This window comes from Podarcis cretensis, assembly GCF_951804945.1.
Source record: "Podarcis cretensis genome assembly, chromosome: 1".
Classification (NCBI taxonomy): Eukaryota; Metazoa; Chordata; class Lepidosauria; order Squamata; family Lacertidae; genus Podarcis; species Podarcis cretensis.
In genome coordinates, this window is record NC_137170.1 from 70,510,638 (window position 1) to 70,536,131 (window position 25,494).

General features: G+C 43.0%; 1 protein-coding gene across 2 annotated transcripts in view; it reads left to right on the forward strand.

Moving 5' to 3' along the window:
- The window catches only part of IRAG1 (inositol 1,4,5-triphosphate receptor associated 1), a 98,384-nt gene that overhangs the window by 36,612 nt on the left and 36,278 nt on the right, over positions 1-25,494 (forward strand). For both annotated transcript variants that reach the window (XM_079965690.1, XM_079965691.1), the window contains exons 15-17: positions 14,404-14,521; positions 18,056-18,209; positions 20,543-20,636. In XM_079965690.1, coding sequence (XP_079821816.1) covers positions 14,404-14,521; positions 18,056-18,209; positions 20,543-20,636 — 366 coding nt within the window. The remainder of the gene's footprint in view (positions 1-14,403; positions 14,522-18,055; positions 18,210-20,542; positions 20,637-25,494) is intronic.

A 25,494-nucleotide genomic window follows, 5' to 3' on the forward strand; every position in this document is an offset into this window, starting at 1 on the left:
CCTTTCTAGCTCCTTTATCATGGTTAAAAGATCTGGCATTTCACTTTACATCTGACCTCCTGGTTGTTTGAGGTAGAATGGATGGAAGATTGTTAAATAAGGGATGAGAAACCATATTGGCTTAAATATCTCTAACATTAAACATGCATCAATTTTAAATTTTGAAAAGTATTCCTTGATCATATACAGAGTGTTTTTCTTCAGTAGTGAGTAACTTCAAACAGCCTACATATATCAGTAATTTGGGAGGTGAAAAGGTCAGGAGGTCTAATTCTAGAAAACCCTGAACTTTGGTATCTCTTGCTTGTAGAAATTAAGTACTAAATGTTGTTGTAAAAATTAAAAGCTTTGTTTTAAGATGAAACTATGAATCAAAAAAGAAGTTTTAGAAAGAAGATTAACAACCTTGGAACAGAACTCCATCAGTGGTTCAGATTTTTATTATTTTTTTATGAGATAGTCTTTGAAGAATCTCATGCTCTTTCTAGCTACAACTTCACAATGCCATGACTTTTTAATGCTTTGGCTTTTAAGAGGGGTTTTGTTTTGTTTTTTGGTCTCTTACACAGTCTAGGTCACTGACTGGCTGTCCCTGGCTTTGTTCCATTTCTGAACTCTTCTTTCCTTTGTGGTTTGTGTCCCTCTCTGTATGTTCAGTTGTTTATGTCTTTGTGAGTCTAGTTTTCAGTACCATTCCATCAGAAGGTTAAGTGTCTCCCGGGTCCTTCAATATGTTAAAAAGTAGAGGAAAAAGTTAAAACAACAACGTTGTGATGAAATGAAAAGTCTGTGTGTTGGTTATTGAAAATCAATTTTTAAAGGTGCTGTTGCCCACATGGACTTCACTGCATGTATGTGGGTCTGAAGGAGTGGGAGAGAGATGCCGTTCGACAAAAAGAGAGGGAGAGATCTATGTGTGGTTGTATAGATGGGTGGGGGGAGATATATGCACGTTGGTCTGTGGTTTGTATGTGTACAGTGAGTGCTTGCAGATGCTGCTCAGGTGCGAGGAAGAGTGTGGTGTGACTACCTTATATATCTTCCCTGGCATCAGGGAATGTTTTCTGTTGTTGTATGGGGAGGGGATCGATTTTGTGAGATCTTCTTAATCAAAACAAGCAGGACATAACTGACTTCCCATGGAAGGTGTGAGGTTGTCAGGTTTGGGTGGGGAACAGAAATGAGCGCACTTTCTCTAATTTTGTGTTATGCCACACGTCACATGGGAACCATTTTGTGAGTGGCACCCATGGCACCTTCTCAAAATTCAGAATGTGCCCAGTGAAGCAACATGGCTGGCTACCCCTGCTCTACCATCTATTGCAAGTGCATTGCTAGTTACTTAAAAGATTCAGGGCACAGGCCTATGACACATATTTGTATATATGATAATATTCATGTGTATATGCTTAGATCTCTGAGCAGATGCAGATGGTGGTCTCACCAGTATTATGCTTTGCAGCCCTATAAGCACATTTTTAAAGAGCAGAGAAAGAGGCAGACAATCCAGGGCAGACAAAAGATTTTGGCCTCAGACCTCCAATGGCCCTGGTCTGGAGTCATAGAAATGAAGTATTTATCGATCCCTTGACAGGCTAGCAATGATTCACAAACCACAAGTCTGACAGTTTAGTTTATGCTAAGTGAGCTGTAGAACTGGGCCCTAGGCAAAGTTTTGTGTACAGATACCAGCAAATTGTGAAAATAGCCTCTTTTCTTCTCATGCCAGTTGTAAATAGCAGCGCCTTGAGTTTACATTTAATTTTGTTTTTTAACTTTCCCTTCAAGGACCTCAGAGGGGTTTACATTTATTCCCCCTAATAGGAAAACACTATCCTTATGTGGAGCTGGGCCAAAGTTCTCTAAATGTTTGCATGTGCCGGTACCTAGTGGCTTGGGCTAGTGCCTTTGCCCCAAAGGGCTGTGTGTATTTGGAAATCCCAGAACGATTGCATTTGCTCTTATGTGCACCTGTGCTAAGGGTTAACAAATACATCACTTCAGTCTTGCCATTTCATCTGCTTCCTCCTTGCCCGATTTAAATTTAGTTATTCAGAAATGAGTAACATTCTCATGTTCTGAAGCGTGTGCGAATGCAAATGGGTATTCTGCTGGTATTTGTTCTTGGCATTTGTGCTGAAAAGGGGGAAGCCTTTCACTCTAATTCCTTGAGACACAGACGAGACTTTTTGAAGAGTCAGTTAAAAACAAAACTCATTTTTAACGTTAGTTGCTCAGCCTGCTTTCTTGAGTTAGAAAGTGCTTTAGCTTAGTTAAGGGAGCCAGATGTAACACATTGACCTTAAATGGTAAAAGCTCCCAGAGTGAGCAGAAGGGAGAGAGAGAGAAAGAGAGAGAGAGAGAGGGAAGCTTCCCCGAAGGGGGAAAACAAGAGGAATAGCTCAGTTTTAGGTAAGTAATCTCAGTAAACCAAGAATAAACAGCTTTCTTCAGCTAAGATCCAAAACGGAACGCTTTCCCCTCCTTAAAGGTACAGTACCTCATTCTTATGCTTTACGTGGGTGAAATGTTATTGATGTGCTGGATTTCAGTTTCCTAAACAGGAGTAGTAAGGCTGCGCACTTGACTGAATCCTCTTCCCTTTGAAAGTACACAACCATCCTAAAGAAATGTAAGCGCTTAGTCTGTGCTGAAGTCTGATATTTAAGTAATTTTATCAAGAGAACATGTCCTTGGCTTAGAATCATTAGCAGCTGCCCTGTACTTTTTGCTAACAAGTTGAAATGATTAGCTACTACTCTGATTGTTTATAAACAAGTAAGTGTAAAATGAGCTCACTGTAACAGTAGCATGCTATTGTATGAGCTTTTTTGCCACATGGTCCCTGAACAGAATATACACCAGAACCGCTTGCTTGATGGATTGCCTTGTAGCCTCTGGAACCTGTCTTTTAAGAAGAGCTTTGTGGAGCTGTTTCTTTGGTGTAGTAGTCCATATCTGCTTTTAAAAGAAGCTACTGTATAACTAAGCCAAGGGGATCTAGGATATGAAGAAGTTTTTTAATTTCATGTAAAAGATTAACAAATATATTAGAGGAAGGAATTGGTGCAGTTATCATTTTAGCCACATGGTTTGCAACTCTAATTTACTTGTCATTAATTCTTTTAAAGTATACTTCCTGGGTGTTTTGACTTGTGTGAAAAGCATAATTTCAGCTGCCATAAACTGAAAGTTTCAAGATCATATTGTTTGTATTCACGTTTACACATTCATGCAAGAAATTGTAAGCTGGCCAATATTCCAGTTCTACATGGTAAAACCTTTCTTGTGGTACTGAGTATTTTATGGGGAATGTGGCAAGAATAATCAGTGTTTGGACAGTACATATTTAAATAAGCCAAGAACTCTTGCATATTGAAATAGTTACTGTACTTTTTTGACATTTGCTAACGGTTGTGTTCTGCCCCATCAGATACTGCAGACAAACTATTTTTTGGATTGCAGCCATGATGTTTAATGCAAAGTGCAAGGAATACAGTTCTATATTCATAGTGAGTGTCACTATTTCTGTCACTCCTATGGCTGATCCATTCTTATGAAAATATGTAGCTTCCATCGCTATCTACATTATTTCTGTGTTTTTTGGCATTCTAGAACTTGCATTTGTTTCATTTCACAGTATCAGTCTGGTAATTTTCATTTTCTTATTTAATTTATACTTGCTTTATAGCATATATGCTATATTATTAGCTAGCCTAGTACTTATGCATTTAATAACTTGATCTAGTTATAAAGTTGGAAGATCGTTTGAAGGTCAAGTGAAGGCCTTCATAATACATATCCAATACCTAGAAACAAAGGGCCTAACAATTCCTGAAATACTTTCTTCTGTCTGATAGAGAGCTTGTCTAATCTAAACATGAGAGCAGGAAACTGCCTATTTTATTGTTAACATTTCAAAATCTCTTGCTAGTTTGCTTGTGAGAGAGCAGAGCAGAGTGGGATTAGGTGCCTAAAGATTTACTGGAAGGAGGATACTTGGTTAGCTCACTTCTGCACTGTTTGCAGCTTGCCCTCTAAGGCCAGCTGGGTACCATCCTGCTTTCATTTCTCAACTGCTGGAGAAATGTTTACTTGGTTTTAAACAAGTCTTAAATCTTTCAAGGCGAACAGGTGATGCACTTAACACTTACAGTAAGTACCGTGATTAGCTATGTGAATTGTTTTATTTTTCAAATGGCTGCTGTGTGTGAATACGGACCCAGCTTGGTGGCATCATTAATACAGTAAAAAATAGAAGTTGTACAAATTTTAGTGCTGTGAAATAGTATAATCAGTTAAGCGTTATGGTGGAGGTCCTTAGAAATGGAGTTCTTTATAATAACCTGTTAACTGCAGTTTACCAGGATGTGCAAGCTGGGCCATTCTATTTTGAAGGGCAAAACTTCTCTTTCCTTAAGAATGAATGTGTATTTAGTTAATGGAAATACCATGTGATTGGAAGACACAGTACAGCAAAAGCACACTATTGTGGAACAGGCCTCGATGAGGCGTTATACAACAGAGATCCTCCATCGCTTGGCTCAGGCAGCAACATAAGCCAAATGCTCTCTGTTGGGAATAATTTTGTTGTACAATGGCACTTGCCCACATTATTCCATTCCTGCCTGTGTCATTTCCCCATGTCAGATAATAAGCTCCCATCTGTGTTGCCAATGTAACTGTATAAGGGACCATGTAAACAACTGTGAACAATGAAATTTACATATCACCATTTGAGTGCTCAGATTCAAACACATTAACTTAGAAATCCTTATAACAACCATGTCAGGTACTTTAGTAGAGTAATCACTGTATGTATTCTACACTGAAGGATGAGGGTGGTTTGCCTAAAATTACTTAGTGAGTTCATGGATGAATCAGGTAAGACTTGAACCAAGGACTATGCAGGACCAAGTCTATGGAACTAATAAAATTCAGAACTGCATAACTACTGTATATACTATCCTGAACTAAATGCATAGGGCAGTGGTGGCGAGCACAGAGCTGACAGAAGGCAAGGGCAGTGCGTTGAATCCTCAGCAAAACTTGTGTCCGAGTAGAAGCGCCTCAGATGGGGAGTCGGGGTATGAGTGTGTGCAAAACGGAGCAACAACCTCCTGGGCGCAGGTTTTCCCTTGGGGAGCCTCCACTGTGGGTGGGGAGGGCGCAGCACTATGCTCAGAAGCATGCTGACGCAGCTCAGCTGGGGAGCGTGAAGCCTCCACTCCACTTCTGAGAGATCCCCGCCTCCACTCCTTCTTGCACACAAGTAGAAGCAGGATTAGGCAGCTCAGCTGAGGAGCGCCTGGCTGCTTTCAGGTGGTGCAGGGGCTCTCAGATGCAGCTTCCGGGCTGCCTCCACCTTCCCCAACCTCAGCAGCTATTCAGCCTGGCTGCCTTCATGGGGTTGCAGGGGATCTGATGCAGAGGTGGAAGGTCCTTTAAACTTCTCCCTTGAGGGGAGTGCAGCTGTGAACCCCTCAATGGAAAGTGTGACGGAGGCTGCACCTCCCCAGCTGAGCAGCCCTGATCCAGCTCCTGTTCCTGTGCAAGCAGCAACGCTGCCTAGCATAGCAGCCCAATTCCACTCCTACTTGCCTGCAAGCAGGAGCAGGCTGTGGGGGTGGGGGTGGCAGCAACATCCCTTGCCTGCTCGCTTGCCGCCCCAGTCCAGCCTTACTTCACTCAGCACCTCCAGAGCTGGAGGCAGCGGTGGTTGCTGTTGTGGCTGCGGCGGCAGAGGGAGATAAATAAGTGGGTTTTGGGTTGCAGTTCCAGCACTCGGCCTCTAAAAGGTTCACGATCACTGGCATAGCGTATTGATATTGGGTTCGACTTTTAGCTTTTAAAGATCTGGTCATAAAGAGAACACTGTAAAATAAGTCATATTTTGTTTCCTTTAAAAAAGTTGAAGCTGGGAACTAATCTTGGAAATTGTTTCCATGTTACTGCCAATGCTCAGCTTTGAGACATATAAAATAGTAATTAATATAGTCCGTAGGAGCATGCCTAAACATGTACAAAGTATTTTTCTCTTAGTAAGCATAACTAGCCCTTTATAATCTGCAGATAGGAGTTGTGGGGGGAAATAATTTACAGTTCTTGCTTGATAATGTTTTCACAAGGGCAGGTTTGGGGCCTGGCATTGGGAGTAGTTTATAGTAGTTACAGTATGTAGTTTTGCATGTATTCATGGTAAGATGTGATGGAAGCTCTAAAAGCTGCTCTCTTCAAAAGCTGAATTCTAATGGCTATCTTGTTCAGAAACAGCAAAATGAAGAAGACGATAAAGGGCTTTTCATATAGAAATTGTCTTCATGTAGAGGCGAGTTGTCCTTGGCCAAATTCAAGCTGCTCAAACCATCACTGGCAGCTCTTCTTGCCCGATTGGTTTAATCTCTCACCCTTAAAGAAGAGTATGGTTCATTTCAGGATAACCCCACTGATCAGGCTTCCTTCAGGTCAGCTCCTGGGGGATTTAAAACAGCCTGCACAAGCTCCCAACACCCAGTTCTTCTTTGTCAGATCCGCTAAAAGGATCCATGATGGAGTTGCTTCTGTCCATTTGCCCAGACAGGGGCATGGGCCTCTGTTCTCCCAAAGGCAGGGATCCCCCTATTTGATGTAAGTCATGGGAATTCCCACTGCTGAATTGACCCTGCAGATGGGCCGGAAATAAATGCCTATGCCAAACCACTTTATCTGTGGTCAATAAAGTTGTGGCCTGATTTGATCCCATTTAGCTGTGTGGTCTTGTTTATTTGCTAGTTCTCCTAAACAGAGGAGGGGGAAGTGCACTGCCTGGGCCTGCAAGGCAGACCTCAAAATGGTGCCAGCAGGGAAGAAGGGGTCAATGAAGATCTACATAAGGAACAAGCGGGGAAGAAATATTGACATTGGAATTTGCTGCCCTTGTTGTCTAAGGCAGTCACCTCACCTTGTCTTATGAATGGACTGGCCCTGGTTGTATCCCTCCCCTGGTCCTGCTGCTTCTGTTGTTGCTGAGGGTTAGCCCAATGGTTTGGCTTAGGGTCACATCCAAACTGGGCTTACGGTATGTGTCATTGCAGGCAAACTGGGTACTCTAACCAAAGTTCCCTCTTGGTTTTCTGCTCATGTTTTGTCTGAGGGAGATAAATCAGAAGCCTGGATTTAGGCACAATGTTAAGACAAACTTTGGCTTAGCCCTGGTAGTGCAGAAGTAGTCTTCTTCTTCTCTTTGGCAGTCACTCGTAGCAGAGTAAGATTGTCTTCCAAAAGCATGGTTTTTAACAATGAGTCCATAAGTGACTGTGGAGGCCAATTCTGGATCCACACGTCCTTCCACAGTGGGGACATTGGTTTCCGGGTGGGAATTGATCATGGGGTGGATTTGCCAAGAGTGCCTTCCTCTTAGCACGTTTCTCCCTTGTGTCCTGAGTTTGAGTGTCTTCAAAGCCCATGACACCTTTGTAAAGGCTGTTCTCCAACTGGAGCTCTCACAGACAAGTGTTTCCCAATTGTTGGTGTTTATACTACATTTTTAAAAAATTGCCTTAAGACAGTCTTTAAACTTCTTTTGTTGACCACCAGCATTACGCTTTCCATTTTTAAGTTCCAGGCAGCTGTAATCTTTATTCTGGGAACCCACATATTTACTCATTTGTCCTAAGCCATGTTTTGGCTAAGCATTATGTGGCTTAGTGGTTAATAGAAAGAAAGAAATAAACATATATCATAGTAAAGATCATATTTCAAAATTAGTAGGTGTGTGGCATCAGATTTTATAGAAATAAGGCTTGTACAGTGGTACCTTGGGTAACAGACGCTTTAGGTTACAGACGCTTCAGGTTACATACTCCACTAACCCAGAAATAGTACCTCGGGTTAAGAACTTTGCTTCAGGATGAGAACAGAAATCGTGCGGTGGCGGCGGCAGCAGCAGCGGCAGGAGGCCCCATTAGCTAAAGTGGTACCTCAGGTTAAGAATGGACCTCCAGAATGAATTAAGTTCTTAACCCGAGGTACCACTGTATGCTAGAAAGTTTTTCGCTCTATGTAAAACAGTTGTACCAATTTCCCTCTGTAAAATGTGGGTGGGTGTGACATTTAGTGCTCTTTCTTTTTTAAATCTAGACTTTATTATGAAGTTAAAATAACAATCCAGTGTTATTTCCCATGTGAAGTATGAAATAAAATAAATATAAAGAAAGGGGGGAGGGACTGTATATATATAAAAAATCAGGAGTCCATAGTCGTTACCTCATAAAATAAAGTACTGTACATTCTCAAGAGCCTACACATCGAATTAGATGATAAAACAAAAACCAACCTTATTCAGAAATAATTCAAAGCAAACATTACAAATAACAACTGTTGTGAATACTGGAAAAAGTCATATTTCACTGGGATTTGCCATCCCTGTGATTTTCCTGTCATATAAAGGGACCCCTGACCATTAGGTCCAGTTGCGGGCGACTCTAGGGTTGCAGCACTCATCTTGCTTTATTGGCCAAGGGAGCTGGCGTACAGCTTCCGGGTCATGTGGCCAGCATGACTAAGCCACTTCTGGCGAACTAGAGAGCAGTACATGGAAACGCCGTTTACCTTCCCCCTGGAGTGGTACCTATTTACCCACTTGCACTTTGACGTGCTTTCGAACTGCTAGGTTGACAGGAGCAGGGACCGAGCAACGGGAGCTCACCCTGTCGCGGGAATTTGAACTGCCGACCTTCTGATCGGCAAGCCCTAGGCTCTGTGGTTTAACCCACAGCGCCACCCTCGTCCCTGTTGTTGCTATAGTAGTAACAATAACAGCAACAGATTTAATAATAATAACAACAGATTTACCGATAATTCCCATTCCTTACTGTATCTTGGTAATCTTAGAAGAGTCCTGTAAAACAGTCCAGAGGATTTAACCTTTTATTACCGGTGGAAGGCTGAGAGAGAGAGGCAGTGACTTGCTTATGACTATTCTCTAAGATCCTCTTTTGAACTGAGATCTGAATAGGGGACATTCAACTAATGATTTGTTAATTTAACCACTACCTCTCAAGCATTAGGAAGGGAAACTTATTTCCCCCTTACACAAGGTTTGATGAGAATTGGTTAAAAAGAAAAAAGCCTTTAAAAAAAGGTCTTAATCTAAATGTCCTGTTTTTGTGTTTGCTTTTCTGTTTTGAAGGCTTCCGCCCTTCTGCTGCTGTTCTGCATTACTCAGGATGAATCCTGTACCACGTTCTGTACCATCCTCCCACCACTGCCACCTTATATTTGCTGTGAATATAAAAGCACATGCCAGTTTGACAGCCAAGAAGATGCTATAAAAAGTCTGTTGCCCTGTTTAAGTGCCTACTCCTTGTTACTATGGCAATTATATTCTTTAACCGATGTGAGAATTGATAATAGCTTATTGCCACCCTTTTCTTGGACAGGAAGTTTCCTGTAAAGAAACCAATCATATTAGGACAGGATTTTCACCACCACCACCTGCCATATGCTTTATAGGGTGGGTGGGTGTGGCTGCATTTTAGGTGCTGCAGTATTCAGTTGAAAGCAAAGGTCATTGAAATCCGTGGAACTTACTTCTGAGCAGCCATGCTTAAGAGTGGGCTGTATATTGGGCTCTTCAAACTCTGAACCCAGAACTGTGAAATCCATGGGGTTGGAATTGACCTTTTTTGTATTGTTTTTCTCAGTGTGGCATATTGTGGACCCAAATGTGCGCAATTCTATATGGAGAAGTAAGGCTGCATCAATATCATACATTAAAAGAACCAGCCCTAAAAATCCTGGGAACAGTCCATTCTTAAGGGTGCTGGGAATTGGGGGGGGGGCCTTTATACTACAGTTCCCAGGATTCTTAGGATAGGTGTGTTTTAAATGTATCATGTATACACAACCACAGTCTCACTGAGCTCAATAAATCATATAAGACTGCAACCTTAAGCTGTTAGGTGATAAATGTAGAACAGCATATAAGAAGCTGCCTTTTACTGATTCAGTCCATTGGTCCATCTCACCCAGTATTGTCTGACTGGCAGCAGCTCTCCAGGGTTTCAGACTAGGGGCATTTCTAACCATACCTGGACCTGCCAGTGATTGAACATGCATGCAGAGCCGATTCTGTACCATAGAGCTATAGCCCTTACTCCTGTGAAAAGGCTTTCTTTGAAATGCACTGGGCCAATTAAACGGGATTTGGCATCCTAAGCACCCACCCACCTCCTTTGTCTTTGGACTGATGCCTTCCCTTCTTATTCTTCTCTTCCAGTCTATGCCAAGTAGAATTTATTCATTCATTCCATAAAATTTATACACTGCTTGATTGTAAAAAACCTCAAAGTGGTTTACAAAATATATAAAACATTTGAGCTGTAGGTTTTCTAGACTGGTAAAGTGCTCTCCCATGCTTCAGATAATAGAGCTTTTAGAACTACAGTATCATAAATGACATGGTTGAAATGCTATTAAAGCTTTAGAGAGCTATGAAAGTTTTTGTGTCCTTTGGGGAGGAATAAGGGCATTAAACACCCTAGAAAAAACCTTAATTAGACTTCATAGAGCTACGAATCTATAAGGTGTTCCTTCAAATGAAATGAGCCTTTTGGAATGCAAAGCTGGATAAGCATGTAGGCATGCAAAGATATAAACAGGGAGCTGATAACCACTACTGTTTTGAATAAGGTGGTCAGATTTGTCATTTCTGTATTAATCATTGTCCCCCCCCCCCCCCCGTTGAACAATATGTTGTTAACCAGAAATAGAAACTGACCAAACTTTCTCTATATGAGGTGTATTCAGCTGCTAGATATGGTGGTACCTCAGGTTACATACGCTTCAGGTTACACACTCCGCTAACCCAGAAATAGTGCTTCAGGTTAAGAACTTTGCTTCAGGATGAGAACAGAAATCGTGCTCCAGCGGCGCAGCAGCAGCAGGAGGCCCCATTAGCTAAAGTGGTGCTTCAGGTTAAGAACAGCTTCAGGTTAAGAACGGACCTCCGGAACGAATTAAGTACTTAACCTGAGGTACCACTGTATATGTGTGGGGTTGGTCAGAAATTGCCTGTAGGAGATTACACTGTTTCAGTGACATCACCTTCTTCTGTTAGTGTGTTTTGTCAAAATTCAGTTGCAACAAGAAATGTTCTACTGTCGCTAACTGAGATTGCTACAAGTTCAGCAGGTAGATCCAGGCCCTTCCTTTAACTTCTGGTCCTTTTTTTTTAAAGATTTATATCCCACTGTTCATCAAAAGATCTCAGGGCAGTTCACAAGAGAAATCTAGCATTGCTTACCTCTCCCCTCACCCTGACATATATGAGCACGCAGCTCCAAAGTGCACACAGCAAAATCTTAGGCATCATGTTTACTCACAAGTCATTGCCACTCGCACACTTACTACTCCCATCTCTGCGCATCCTGATGAAGAACTGGAGTCAGCACACGGGCATCTCTTTATCTCTGAATCTGCCTTCCCTATACCCCCTTTCATAAAAAACACCTATTCACAGGAAAAAGATGTGTGGGTTGTTGTTGTTTTAAAAAAGTTAAATCACTCTCATTTATTAAGTTAGAAAACATAAAATTAAACCACTGATCAGACATTTCATGTCAAGGCCTAAGCTCTTCTTCCATCACAAACTCAAATCTGGTTGCAGTTTTTGAGAAGGATCTTGACTTCCTTTTAAAAAGGTATTTGGCACTTAGAAAATTCCAAGATGCAGGATAGAGACAAGTTCAGGGCTGGCTAAAGACCTCAAGACTGACATTTGGCAGATCTCTCCTTTCCTAGGGTTCACTTCTTGCTAGCCTAAGTGGGGGAGCAAGTGTCTTTCTTTGACACTGGAATTAGCTAATCATTGGAAGCTGAGACATTACATAGAAATTAACTAAAACAGATTTCCAAGTAACTTTGCTGCGTGACAATTTACTCTTTCATGTTCTTTAAACAGAAGTGTCATATTTATCCAAAAGTATATTGCTCTAATAAAGACTTGAGTTGGGGGGTCGCTTCATTCATTAGACGTAGAGCAAGCAAGTACTGTATGTGGGCATGAAGAACACCAGGAAGTTCCACAACCAGAACACTTAACGTTTCCTTGGAGTCTTTCTACCAAGGCTAGTGGTGCAAGGCGAACCAAGCAATTTGTCATGCAAGCAGCCTGCACTTTATGTAAACAGGCTTTTGGTCAAAGAACTCTTGGTTGAACTAGAGCTGATGCCACTAAAAATAAATAAGCAATGTGGGATAACTATTTAACATTTTCATTGTAATCCCAGTGGTGTTCTCTGGTGTCCAAACCCATGGGCAGCTTTCCAAATTACATACTCCCGTATGGCAGGCTGTCTTGAATTATCTTTCAAGTTTTTGCATGCTGTGCTTTTATGTAAATGCATTTGGCAAAGTGTTCCTTTTGCTTGTAAAAAATAATGACTCTGTATGCTCTATGGTTATTGGAAGACATAAAATGCAGCCAAGAATGAGGAACAAGGAGACCAAATATGCAAAATGACATGCATTATAATTTAGTTTTCAAGTTCATCAGCCATTGTCATTGCTTAATTTGGTATTGTTTGCTTTATTGTAAAATGGCATTCATGTGATCTCTTAAGTCTCGGCAGATGCTAATCTGTGCCATTTATTTTTTTCAAGTGTCTACCTGGTTATGAGGTTATTCTTCTGGCCTTGACTCACAGACATCTGTTGTCCTTTTCTACCCACAAAGTGGGAATTAAGTTCAGTGTATTGATTTGATTTTTTTTTTTTTTGGTAGAGAATGTGAGACAGTACCCACCTACACTCAGAGCCATCTTTCCTATTGGGCTTAGTGGCGCGTTGCACCAGGGTGCTGGCCTCTCAGGAGCGCCCCAGTGAGTGGGGGAGCTGCGTGGCTTTGCTGGCGGCCTCCCCTTTCCCTGCACACCTGCCAGCTGTGCCCCATCAACCATATGGCTGGCAGGCATGCAGCTTGTCTCCCAAGCCTCCGCAAGAGGAGAGCGATCCCTGCAGAGGCTTAGGATGGAAGCTGCACCTGCCCTGCCAACTATATGGTTGGCGGCAGCAACAGCAGCAGCTAGGCTCTCCCGTCTGTCTGTCCGTCGGCCCCCGCAGGAGCCTCTGTGCGCTCGCCATGGTGGACAGCATCTACCAGACTCACTTGCTGGGCATGGCAGCTGAAGGGCTGCCGGACCAGTACGGCGACGGCCGTGCAGCACGGGTCTGGCAGCTCTACATCGGCGACACGCGGAGCCGCACCGCCGAGTACAAGAACTGGTTGGTGTCACTGCTGCGAGCCCAGCGCTGCAACACAGTGCTCGATGTGACCTGTGGCACAGGGTGAGTCACACGGCAGGAGGAGGAAGCAGTGCTGGGTGCTGGATGGGCTCCCTTCTCTTCAGGGGGGTTTGTGTCTCAGGATGCTCTCATCCAGATCCAGGCACACGGCAGCTGATCAGGACCTCCCCCCCCCATTGAAAGCACATGGCTCGATACCCCAAACCCAAGAATCCTGGGAACTACAATCCCCAAACTACAATTCTCAGCGCCCTCTAAGAAACCACCACTTCTCAGGATTCTTTAAGGGCGTGCGCTTCAAATGCTTCAGGTGTGCTTTAAATGAAAGGAAAGGGCCCCCGTCATTTTGTTGTGGGAGAGGCTCCCCCCCCCCCATTAGGAATATGACACGTGGGCATGCATCTTCCTTCCCAAGCCTCCGCAGGATGAGAGCAATCCCCGCAGAGGCTTGGGAAAAGGTCAACAACTCTGGGAAATTGGGGGCGCCTGAGGGATCTTTGCACCACGGTGCCGGATATGCTTAAGACGGCCCTGCCTACACTTACTGTCCCACTTATTTCAATTCTTGTTCAGATGGACCAGCATAGCTACCAAGACTATATCACAAAGACCATAACACTGAAAGTATGTTTTCTCTTTACTTTAGTGCACCTCTATCCAAATTGAGAAAATGGCCTGTGTTTTAAACCAGACCAGTAATATGTACACAGCCTAGAAATGTCACAGACTGTGTCTGCTTGCATTCAATAGCATTTTGGCCTACTGCTTTCTCTCCCCACCACCCTGTATATGTATATCTACTGATGTTTACTTGACTTCAAACTCATCCAACAATGAATCTTACTTTAAAGTGCCATCAGACTCTCTGATGTAACAACCTAACTTGGCTGCCCTTCTGAAATTGATGGTTGTGTTGTGTCTAAAGTTAATGCTTATTCTATAGTGAATGCTGATTTCGATAAATGGCATTTAAAAGGTTTAGAGAATTGTTTCAAGTTGGAAGGAACCAGGGGAAAGTATTTTAAGATGATAGGAGGATCTGCCTCCCATAAGTTGGTAGTTGGGTAAAACTTAAGTTTCTCTCTCACAGACCTTTGCTCTTTCTTAAATACTAAACAGGAGGCTGCTGCTTGCTCTAAGTCAACACTTGTGTTGCCAATTTATTTTCCCTTCTTGAGCTTGAAAGCTACATACCTCCTTGAAAATGATGATTCCAGGCTTCCAACATCACTTATAGGTATGAACAACTTAATTTCTAAACTTACTGTATATACATTGAGCAAAGAATCAAGTGATCATGGGTCCCCACCTTCAACTCAGCTCAGCTCAGCCATGAGTAACTTGACAGTTCTTATGTTTTGTTGCATGCCACCCCAATCTCCCAAATGGTGCAAGATTCCAGGGATTCCAGGTGTGCTTTACCCAGGGTTCATGTTTCCTTTTGGAAATGAGGCTCAGTAGGGACTGTGGTGTCTTTATGATATATGGTTTGTTTACACATATATACAACCTGAGCCTATGGGCACAACAATGGAATGTCTAGGTGTGCTTTTTAATAACAAGAATACAAAGCTGAAAATGAATGAACTGCAGCTAAAGTATTATGCTCATTTTTCACATGGTCTAGTCCTTCCCCTGCCCACCCCCCTAATATTCCTAAGAGGGTCTCTTCTTCAGTCTTCAGAGAGTATCTGGAAGTAGGGAGGCAGAAAAAGGTACTGCACCGAGAGCTCAGAAACTGCTTGCGCTAATGAAATTCCCTGTCGCAAAATGCACGTAGAACACTGGGAGTTTCGAACTGGCTCCAACTTGCATTTGCTCCAGCCAGCATGAGCACTGGTCAGGAATGATTAGAGCAGGAGTTCAACGACATCTTAAGGGCACCACATTGACTACCTCTGCCCTGCATTTTAACTAGTATTACGCAGCAGGAGCCCAGGCTAACTTTTTGCTTAAGCTATGAGCTTTGTCTGAGCCAGAGCTTGGCTCCCAGGCTATACTTCCAAGTGACTGGCACCCTTTCCCCCCAGAATGGAAGCACTGAGGCCAGGAATCCATGATTCTGCAAACCATGGCTATGTCTTGAAATAGTGTAGGTTCAGACAAATCAGGTACTCAGCTTATGAACAGCACTATCTGCAAATGCTGTAAACTGAGAACTGTGGCGTGGCACTGTGCAACAGTTCACAGAACCAGATTAGTTGGTAGTTCTGAAGTCATCTAATCCCATTTGGCCCTGTATTGGAAAACTGCATTTGCGTGATAATAAAAGGCTCTACCTGTGTTATCTATTTTAAACTAATAAAACTTTTAGTTTGTTAGTTATAGCAGTAAATGTGGTCCTATGAACCAGTCCTTAGATACTTAATTTTAGCAGGCACTGTAGAAATGGGGGGAAACCCAGTATTCTGGTCAGTTGCCTCTTGGAGTTTTGTTTCAGATAGTAGTACTGTACAACTAGTTCTGTTAAGGTTCTGATCACTTAAACTTTGAAAACTGATGAAATGCATTTCTCAGTACTTGACTTTCCTGTGAAATTAAAATCCTTCAATTAAACAAAATAGAATTGGGCAAGTAACAAGTATTTTCTCTTAACTTGGAGTTCACTAGTTTAGATGAAATAACACATTGGTGCCAATTTTAAAAGCATTTAAAGTGGATGTGAATGCTGCCATAAACACCATGGAAACTTACAATAAATAGTCTCCTGAGACCTGCGTATAAAAGTTGTGTTGGAAAAGTTTCTATGGCTTCTAAACTCAGTCCAGTGTATTTTAGGAACTTGACTTCTTGCTTATTCTTACAAAAGTAAAAAGATTATTTTTGGTTGGAGTTTTAAGACACTATTTTGAGGCATTGTACCTTGATAGCAAAAGTACCACTGATGAATGAGGATAGTATATTCATCCTAGACTGCATATGGTAGAATTAATAATTTGTATTCATCTGTAATACTGATTCAGGTTTTCCTGTGCTCATGCTTATGTAGTCCAAACCACCAGAACATGCAGGAGAAGTACCAGTAGACTTGGGTACGCTGAAGGCATAAATTGTTGGACCTTTCTCAGGTTTTAGGTGTGTACCATGTATGAAGGAAAGAGTAGCTCACAGCAACCCTGCAGTGTCCTCCACTGTTAATACTGTTGTGAGTGGGGGGGGGGGACAGGTTGGTATCTAATGGAAGATCCCATTGTTGTTCTCTCTGTAGAAGCTCTGGAGCCAACTGACGCTTCACAGGTAAGATTCACCTTCTGTTGTGCGGGTAGGGCGGTCCCTCCCCCTACCTGGCTGATCCCCTGGCAACGCCTCCCCAGGCGGGACTGGGCGATTGGCTGAGGCAGGCAGAGATCTCCAGGTATCCAGCCTGGGGAAGGCGATGCCAGTCCGTACTACCGGGAGCCGCACTGGGATCCAGGGGGCTGCGTGCGACCACACAAAAGGTGCCCCCATTTGATGTGGGGAGCAGTCGTTGTTGAATTAGCCATAATGGCCATAAGTATGGGTCATTAGTATTTGCTCTGTGCCAGAAGGCAAATGGGTGGGCCCCCTTCCTCACCTTTCCTATACTAATGATCCATACTATGGACAGCACAGGCTCTGCTGTTCCACATTCCAAGGAAACCAAACCCTAGGGAAGCACCTGGAATCCTTGGAATGTCACACCACAGTGATTTGGGTGGCATGCAACAATGCCAAATGTCAGAGGTGGAGCTGCAGCTCATGTTCCATTGACTTACGTGCAGATCGACTGCACTTTTCAAATGTTCGAAAACTAATTAGAAAAAAAATTTAAAACAAACCCCCATGAAGTAAGGCCCACATTAGAGAGGGACTGTTTACTTTGATGCTAACTTTTGTTTTCCCTCCAGCCCCGAAGCCACAGACTCAGGTAAAGTACACACCAGGGCCAGGGATACCCTACAACATTTTGTTGCAGGGCCTCACTTGTTTAATATGTACTTGAAATCTGTTTTGGCTTAAACCTAAGGGATACAGTATATCAGTTATGTCATACATGGTGTTTATCAGCATTAGCCTAGTCCAGATGTTTTGGGACTACAACTCCCATGATCACTAGCTAGCAGGACCAGTGGTCAGGGATGGTGGGAATTGTAGTCCCAAAACATGTGGCGGGCCAAATTTGCCTATGCCTGGCCTAGTCCTCCTTTTCTGCAAACCAGTATGGATTCAAGTTGAATATTCCTGTCTTGGGTGGTTTGGCTGCAATCAATCTTATTAGTCTCCATTTTGCAGGCCCTCAGGCAGATGGCATCTTATTCTCCCTGGTTCTTAGTACTGACTGTAGGTAACTATTAGCAGTGGGATAGATTGCATCTGATGGTAGGATACATAATAAAGGACATTTTAGTAGTGTTCAGAGGTACGTCGCAAGCTACTGGTTTCTCCTGTTAAACCTGCTTTTCCTGTAGCTATAATATCTTACAAGTGAGAAGGGCAAGCAAAATCTTCTTTAAATGTCCAAATAATAACAAAAAAATGTATGAGCTACATTTTGGAATTAAGTTATTCCTTGAAAATGATTGCCCTTCTCCTCCTCTCCAAATAAACTCAAAGTCATTGTCCCCCCCCCAAAAAAAAAATTTCTGATTACAACAGATTTGATTTAACATGTACTTTTAAAATAAACTGCAATGGCATCATTTTTTGGTTAGTGCAACTTTAATCCTTATACCAAAAAGGCATTTGCAAATTACATGGCACAATGTTGCCTCCTAGTTTCTGATCTTCAAATATTGTATGTTAATCACAGATGCACTGAATTTAGAACATTTTTCGGCTCGAAAGAGATGTTGTCGCACATTGTCTAATCTGTTCTTCCTGAGCCAGAGACGGGGATCCAAAGAAAATCTCTTAAACAAGGAGAGGCATGCCTATAAAACAGAACATGGGCAAGACAATAAAAGGTAAAGAGAACCTATTTATGTTGTATTAAAATGACTTGTAAAGTTCAAGATCTTTTTCAGCAAGCACTTTATCAGAAGATGTTATTGCTAAAATGATGTACCTGAATGCCTTAATAGGAAGATGTTTTGTTTCAGTGAGTTATTAAACTTTTGTTTTCAGGTGTTCTCTAGCAATTCCCATTAGGCAACATTTTAAAAGAAAAGTCTGAAAGGGACAGTTAATAAGACTGAAGTAAACCACTGGAGTACTAAAAAGCAAACAAAAAAGATCCCTACTGCTGAGAAGCAAACTGTTTGCTAGCATGGCAAATAAAGAGATGTCGCATCTTCCTGTGTGTCTTCTTGATCTTGGAATATTGAATGCTATCCACAATAGGTTCCTATGGTAACTAATAATGCAGCCATATGTTGTTGACCGCCATACAAAAATAACTATGCTTGAATATCACGGCCACAATAAAAATTTAGTGGAGCCTTTCTTTTTGTGATGGGAAATCGGTTTGCACCTGTGGTTTCTCTTGAAAAGAGGACATATTACATCAGGTGTGGGAGGGGGGACCTTTGACCCTCCAGATGTTTACTGAACTACAACTCCCAGCATCTTTGAGTAGCCCTCTGCTTGTGGAACGCTCTCCCCAGGGAGCTTTACCTGGTGCCTTGGCTACATATCTTTAGACGCCAGGCAAAAACATACCTCTTCTCTCATATCTTTGGCTAATTAAGCACTCTATGGCCTTTTAAACTTTGTGGGGAGGGTTATTGTTTCATTTGTTACTATGTTGTGCATTTTTGTGTTTTTATATTGTAAACCACCCTGTTAGAATTCCTGCTCCATGATTGCAGTCATGGGATTTTCGTCTATCACATGACGGTGTGTGTTTTGACTCCACAGAGTGGGAAGTGATGGAGACAGGATGTTTGTGTTACTGTGTTCCGTGAAGTGGGACTTTTGTTCTTTTTCTCTCTGCTGTCTGATGCTATAGAAAGAGGGATCCGTGTTGCAGTGCTCCATGTGTGTTTATATGTAAAAGTAGATTAGCCAAAATGCTGAGTTGCTGATGTCTGTTACGCAATCTGCGAAGACTCTGCGGATCCCTAAGTGTGCCGATGTCTGTTGGCATCGGTCGCTCTGATGTTTGGGCTGAAAAATGCTTTTGAAGCTCCTGGACGATCGACCAGGAGGAAGAGAACATGCCAGTTGGGCATGTTTCTCTGCCAGGGTCCTACTCGAGTGTAGTACGAGCTCCCGATAGGGAGGTATAGAAATTTAATAAATAACCACTGCTCTACAATTCTATGATACTGTGATTCTATGATCATAATCTCTGGCCAATGGCCATGCTTGCTTGGGCTGATGGGAGGTGTAGTTCAGCAATATCTGGAGAGCCAAATCTTCCTTGTGTTGAACCATTGTTCAGTTATGAATTCTCAAGCATTTGTGAAACACATACCCAATTCTTACCTGCTTATTGCACGTGGCACAGATTTTTTTTCACATAGAGGGTGCTTTTTTTGGTCATCGCATTTCCCCAGTGTGGGATTGGCCCCCATATTATTATTTTGTCCAGGTGGTGAATCCATTCCCACTGCAAGGGGTCTAAGAGATGTGACTTCAATCCCCATCACTCCCAGCCAGCATGGCCAATTGTTAGGGAAGACTGGTCACATCCATACCATACATTCAAAGCATATGGCTCCTCCCCCCTCCCGAATCCTAGGAACTGTAGTTTGTCAGGGGTGCTGGGAATTTTAGCTCTTTGAGATAAACTGCAGTTCCATGGATACTTAGGGGGAAGCAGTGTGCTTTAAATGTATGACATGGGTGTGAGTGATGAGAGTGGCTGCTTACCCAGTTCAGGGTGGGCAACGGTTGTGACTCATTGCGCCAGCTCCACACACACACACACACACCCCGAGCAATGCCATTGTGGCAGCAGCCATTGCTTTCTCCCCCAGGCCAGCTGTGGAGCCTCATGAGTTCCCACCACACCCACTTTACCTTTGCACCAATCTGTGGTGACCTGGGGGGCGGGGCTTGGGAGCAGACCTGAGTGTGGCAGTCTTGAATTGGGTCCGCTCTCACCCCATATAATGCAGCTGGCTCTGCCCTTGGCAGCACAGGGATGAGAGTTGTAGTCCAACAACATATGGAGGACCTCAGGTTTCCTGTCTCTGGTTTAAAGCTATCTTTAAATCTGTGTCGCTGGAGGAAGTAGTGAGAACCCTGTGCCATGCCCAAGGAAAACATGGAAATGCCAGGATACTCGGGAAATGATTTTTAAGCTTCTTCTTGTGTTTGTGCTTCCCTTTTTACGCTTGCTGTGGTTGAACAGAGCACTTGAGGTCAACAGTCAGGCCAGCACTGAAGATGGAGTGAAGCACCTTCAGTCTCAGTCTTTGCCAAGGTATTCAGCTGTGACTCAGAGGGTAAGTTTACTGATTATTTGTGTTCGACTTTCCCTACTGTGGTCTAATGAGCTGCAAGAAGAAGGCCAACCATTTCTAAATACTTTTTCCTTTTATGGAATTGAACTCCTAGAACATCACTTCCTGGATATTGTATTCTCTAAAATTGCTCAGTGATACACAAACTTCCTTGTATCCCGTGATGAGGTCTGAGCCTTGGGGTGAGGATTAATCCTCTGTCTTTCTATTTTAAGCAAAGATATTATGAAAGATGCAAGAACTAAACAAAACCTATTTATATTGTATTGCATAATATTAGAATAGCAGAATGTAGTGGCCTGGGGGTTTTCTTTTCTGATTAATGTACAACATACACATGCTGAACTAATGTTCTACAGTTTATGAAATGCTTAATGTTAAAATCTGCTTCACGAAAGGGAGAATGTGTCACTCCTTGGATTGTATGCCCAGTTAACTCCCACTGGGTTTCCTTCTTCAGTCTAGTGTCAGTTACAACTGTGCACAGTACCAAATTGGGGTGGGGGGAGTGGAATGGACCAGATTCTGTTTTCCTCAGAACCCCCTCTCCCAGGACAGTCATAAGATAAACATCTGATTAATTAGATTTGTCCTATGCATCCAAATTAGCCTAGAATAACAGTGTTAGAGGGTTTACAAAACAATTACTATTTGATGTTGTTATGAGGCTGGAAATTGCTTGTTCAGTGTGATTTTGTAAGGTCTTTAGAAGCGGGAGGGGAATTCCTTCACATGTGACCCAAGAAATAGAAGAAAGGGGAAATCACAAAGGAAGAGTATACACGAGTAGCCAACAGTTGCAGGGAGAAAGTCAGGTGGGCCAAAGCTCAGAATGAGCTCAGGATTTCAACAGAGGTTAAAAATAATTTTTAAAAAGGCTTCTTCAGCTATATTTGAAATAAAAGAAGGAGCAAGCAAGTAGCAGGTCCTCTGCATAGACAAGATGAAGAAATGCTGTTGGGTGACAGAGAGAAGGCAGAACTACTCAACAGTGGTGGAGAAAGGTGGGGGCGGTCCGCCTTGGGTGTCATCCCTGGGGGGGAGGGTTGACATCGGTGCACCACCCCCTGGGACGCGCGCCACTTGCAGCACCCCCTGGACTAGCTCTGCCTCTGCTGCTCAAACACCTACTTTTTTCTGTCTTCACCCAAGAGGAAAGCAGTGCCCAAACTGGTGCTATAAACGAGGCAAGGAGGGACTGCAGCCCAGAATAGGAGAAGAGGTAGTACAGGAACCCCTAGCAACTTTAAATGAATTCAAATCTCCAGGGCCTGATGAGCTGCATCCAATGGTACTAAAGGAACAGCAGATGTAATCTCAGAGCATCTGTCTATTACCGTATTTTTCCCTCTATAACACGCAGATTTTTTTCTCCTAAAAAGGAAGGGGAAATGTCTGTGCGTGTTATAGAGCGAATGTGTGGTCCCTGGAGCCGAAAAATCAGGCAAAAATCAAATCGCGGTGCTTCACGGAGAAGGGAAAACTGAAAAGAGGAAGCGGCTGCTTTCCTGCATTCTGCCTCAGGGTCTTACTGCCCACCCTCCTCTGTTTCGTTGCTGTGTTTGCTGAAACGGAACAAAGAGCAGGGAAAGCCCCTCCCCTCCAGGCAAGCAGAGGGGAATTCCTCTCCGGTGCTGCTGGGGGAGAGGGAGAGAGAGGGGGGAAGGGAGAGAGAGGGGGGGAAGGGGAGGGAGAGAGAGAGGGGGGAGGGAGAGAGAGAGGGGGAGGGAGGGAGGGAGGGAGGGAGGGAGGGAGGGAGGGAGGGAGGGAGAGAGAGAGAGAGAGAGAGAGAGAGAGAGAGCTGGCTTGGGTGGGGGGAAACTTTTGCCTTTCTTTCCTCCCTCCCGTTAAATCCCTCTCCTGCATTCTTAGCCAGCTGCTTCTCTGCACACCCCTCTCATGTCCCTTCTTTGTTTTTCCTTCGCTCCCCACTTAAAATGTGGTTACAAAGCATGGATCCACAGGGATTCTCAGGATCTTTGCATTGGGTCACCCCAAATTCACCATCAAATCACATAGCATGTCCATGGCTACAGCCTGCACCAAAAAAATCACACACCCACTGTTGCCTGGGGCTGCAATGGTGCAAAAACGTGGTTACAAAGCATGGATCCACAGGAATTCTCAGGATTTTTGCATTGGGTCACCCCAAATTCACCATCAGATCACATGTCTGTGGCCACAGCATGAAGCCAAAAAATGATACATCCACTGCTTCATTCGGAATGTTTTTTCCCTTGTTTTCCTCCTCTAAAAACGATGTGCGTGTTATGGTCAGGTGCGTGTTATAGAGCGAAAAATACGGTATCTTTGAGAATTCTTGGAGAACAGGTGAGGTTCCTGCAGACTGGAGCTGGGCACATGTTGTCCCCATCTTCAAAAAGAGGAAAAAGAAGACCTAGGTAACTACCAAATAGTCACCTTGACGCAATACCAGGAAAGGTCCTAGAACAGATAATTAAACATTTGGCTTGTGGGCACTTAGAGAAGGATTACTAAAGTGATTATTAAAACTCTGCTTGGGTTTGTTTAAAAAAAAAGGTTGTGCCAGACAAATCTCATTTCTTTTTTTGATAGAGTTACAAGCTTGGTGGATTAGGGAATGTTGTGGACATAGTGTATCTTGATCTCAGTAAGGCTTTTGACAAAGTCCCCCATGATATTCTTGCAGAGAGACTGGTAAAATGTGTGCTGGATGAGGTAACTGTTGGGTGGATTTGTAGCTGGTTGACTGAGTGCTCACTAATGGTTCCTTGTTGTCTTGAAAAAAGTGATATGTAAGGTGCCGCAGGGTTCTGTCCTGGGCCTGTTGTTGTTCAACGTCTTTATAAAAGACTTGGATGTAGGAATTTTCAGTTAACACCAAACTGGGACAGGTAGCTAAAGACAAAATTCAGGTTCAATATGACCTTAACAGATTGGAGAACTGGGTCAAAACTAGCAAAATTAATGTCAAATTTTCAGTTTACATTTCAGTTTATATTGTATAGGGTTATTGGCGCCCCAGTTTGTGTTTTGTTTTATGTCTTCCTAAACAGAAGGAATTATTTTTTTAAAATGTTTAGGGAAAAGAGGGAGCAGATGGGAAAACAGGTTCTGCAAAGGGAGGAAAGACTCCAGTTTAATTTTCATGCTGAAGACCTCAGATGTGGTAATCACGATAATGCTGTTTTGTTTGAACACCATTTCTCCTAACATTATAGCACTCGTGCCAGCTGTACAGTGTACAGTTAATAATCTTTGGGGGTGGGGGAAGTTTTCAGGAAATGATTGGGAAAGGGGAAAAAATTGATTCCTAGGAGACCTATATAGTTATAAAGTTTTATTCCTGGGAAACTCTTATCATCATTGACAGGGACATACTTCCATAAAAAGCCTGCCCTTTAAGTAGAAGAATCTTATTATAAAAACACACTTCATGTAGAACAAATTGAAAAGTTAAAAGGGCACACTGAAATGAATTTAGAATTACAAAAGATGAAGAATAAAGTTGAACTGAGGGCAAGTTTCTCAAACTTCTAATCCATTCATTGGCTTTTGTAAGTCTTGCACAAATAGGCAAATTCTAAGCAGAACTTCCAATAAAGCTTTGGAATTAGATGTGAGAAATGAACAGTTTTTCTCTGGAAAACTAGTTCTGTGAGCTTGCCCAGAACTAATTGGCTAGCACCTAGGACATCACATTTCCGTACATGTAGAAGTTGCTTGTGTTTTATCTCTTTTGATTTTAATCATCTTTTAAATTTTTTCAATACTTGGTTTAGCTGTTTTTCATCAAGAATGTCCATGTTTTACTTTACTTAATTGTTTTCTTATAAGTAAGTGGTTTATAGATTTTGATAAATAATCAGGTAAATAAATAAACATCCCTTCAGGGTCTCAGGGAGAGAGAAATCTCTTCCCATCATCTACTATGTGAAATCCAAAAGGACGAACAAGGTGGAAATGGGAGGGAATTGAGTTTCACCTAAATCAGCCTTTCCCAATCTGGTGCTCCTGGTTTTGGACTACAAATACCGCTATCCCTGACCATTGCCCATGCTGGATGGTTAGTGGTAATGAGAGGTTGTAGTCCAAAACTCCTACATTACATCAAACTGGAGAAGGCCAAGCTAAATGTTAGGAAAACATTCCTAATGTTAAGATCTCTTCCACAGTGGAACAGACTGCCTAGGAGGGTGGGTGGGCTCTCCTTTACTGCTTCAGGCATTTAAGCACCTGGACATCCATCTGTGCCAGGGATGCTGTAGTTTCATCAGGCACTGCAGATCCTGCATTAAGCATGGTGTTGGACAAGGCTGCCTAAAAGGCGCCTTTCGTGATTCTGTGATTCCATTTCTAAAACCTACCGTATTTTTCGTCCCATAGGACGCACCTAGGTTTTTTTGGGGGGGATATAAAGGGGGGGGGAATTTCCTTTATTTCCCCCCAAAACCAGGTCGGGGAATCCAAACCATGGCAGCGCTGCGCCTCCCCACTGTCCCCCGAGCTTGTGGGGCTGGCACTGGGGAGAAGCGTGCTTCTCTCCAGCGCCAGCCTCCAAACCAGGTCGAGGAACAGCGGGATGGTGGCGTTGCACCTCCCCGCTGTCCCCTGAGCTTGTGGGGCTGCCCGATGTCTGCCCGAAGTGTGGGGCGCTCTGCTTCAGCGTTCCCCGCGCTCCATGCAAACTGTCAACGTTTGGTTTTTCTTTTTAGAATAGCACATAGACATAGCTATAGTGCCCAGAATTACTGCTTTTTAAAAAGATTTGTTTGGGGAGGGATGCAACAGAACAAAGATGCACTTGGAACTGTTTAAAGTCATGTGGTTGTTTTCTAGGTATGACTTCTGGGTTGAT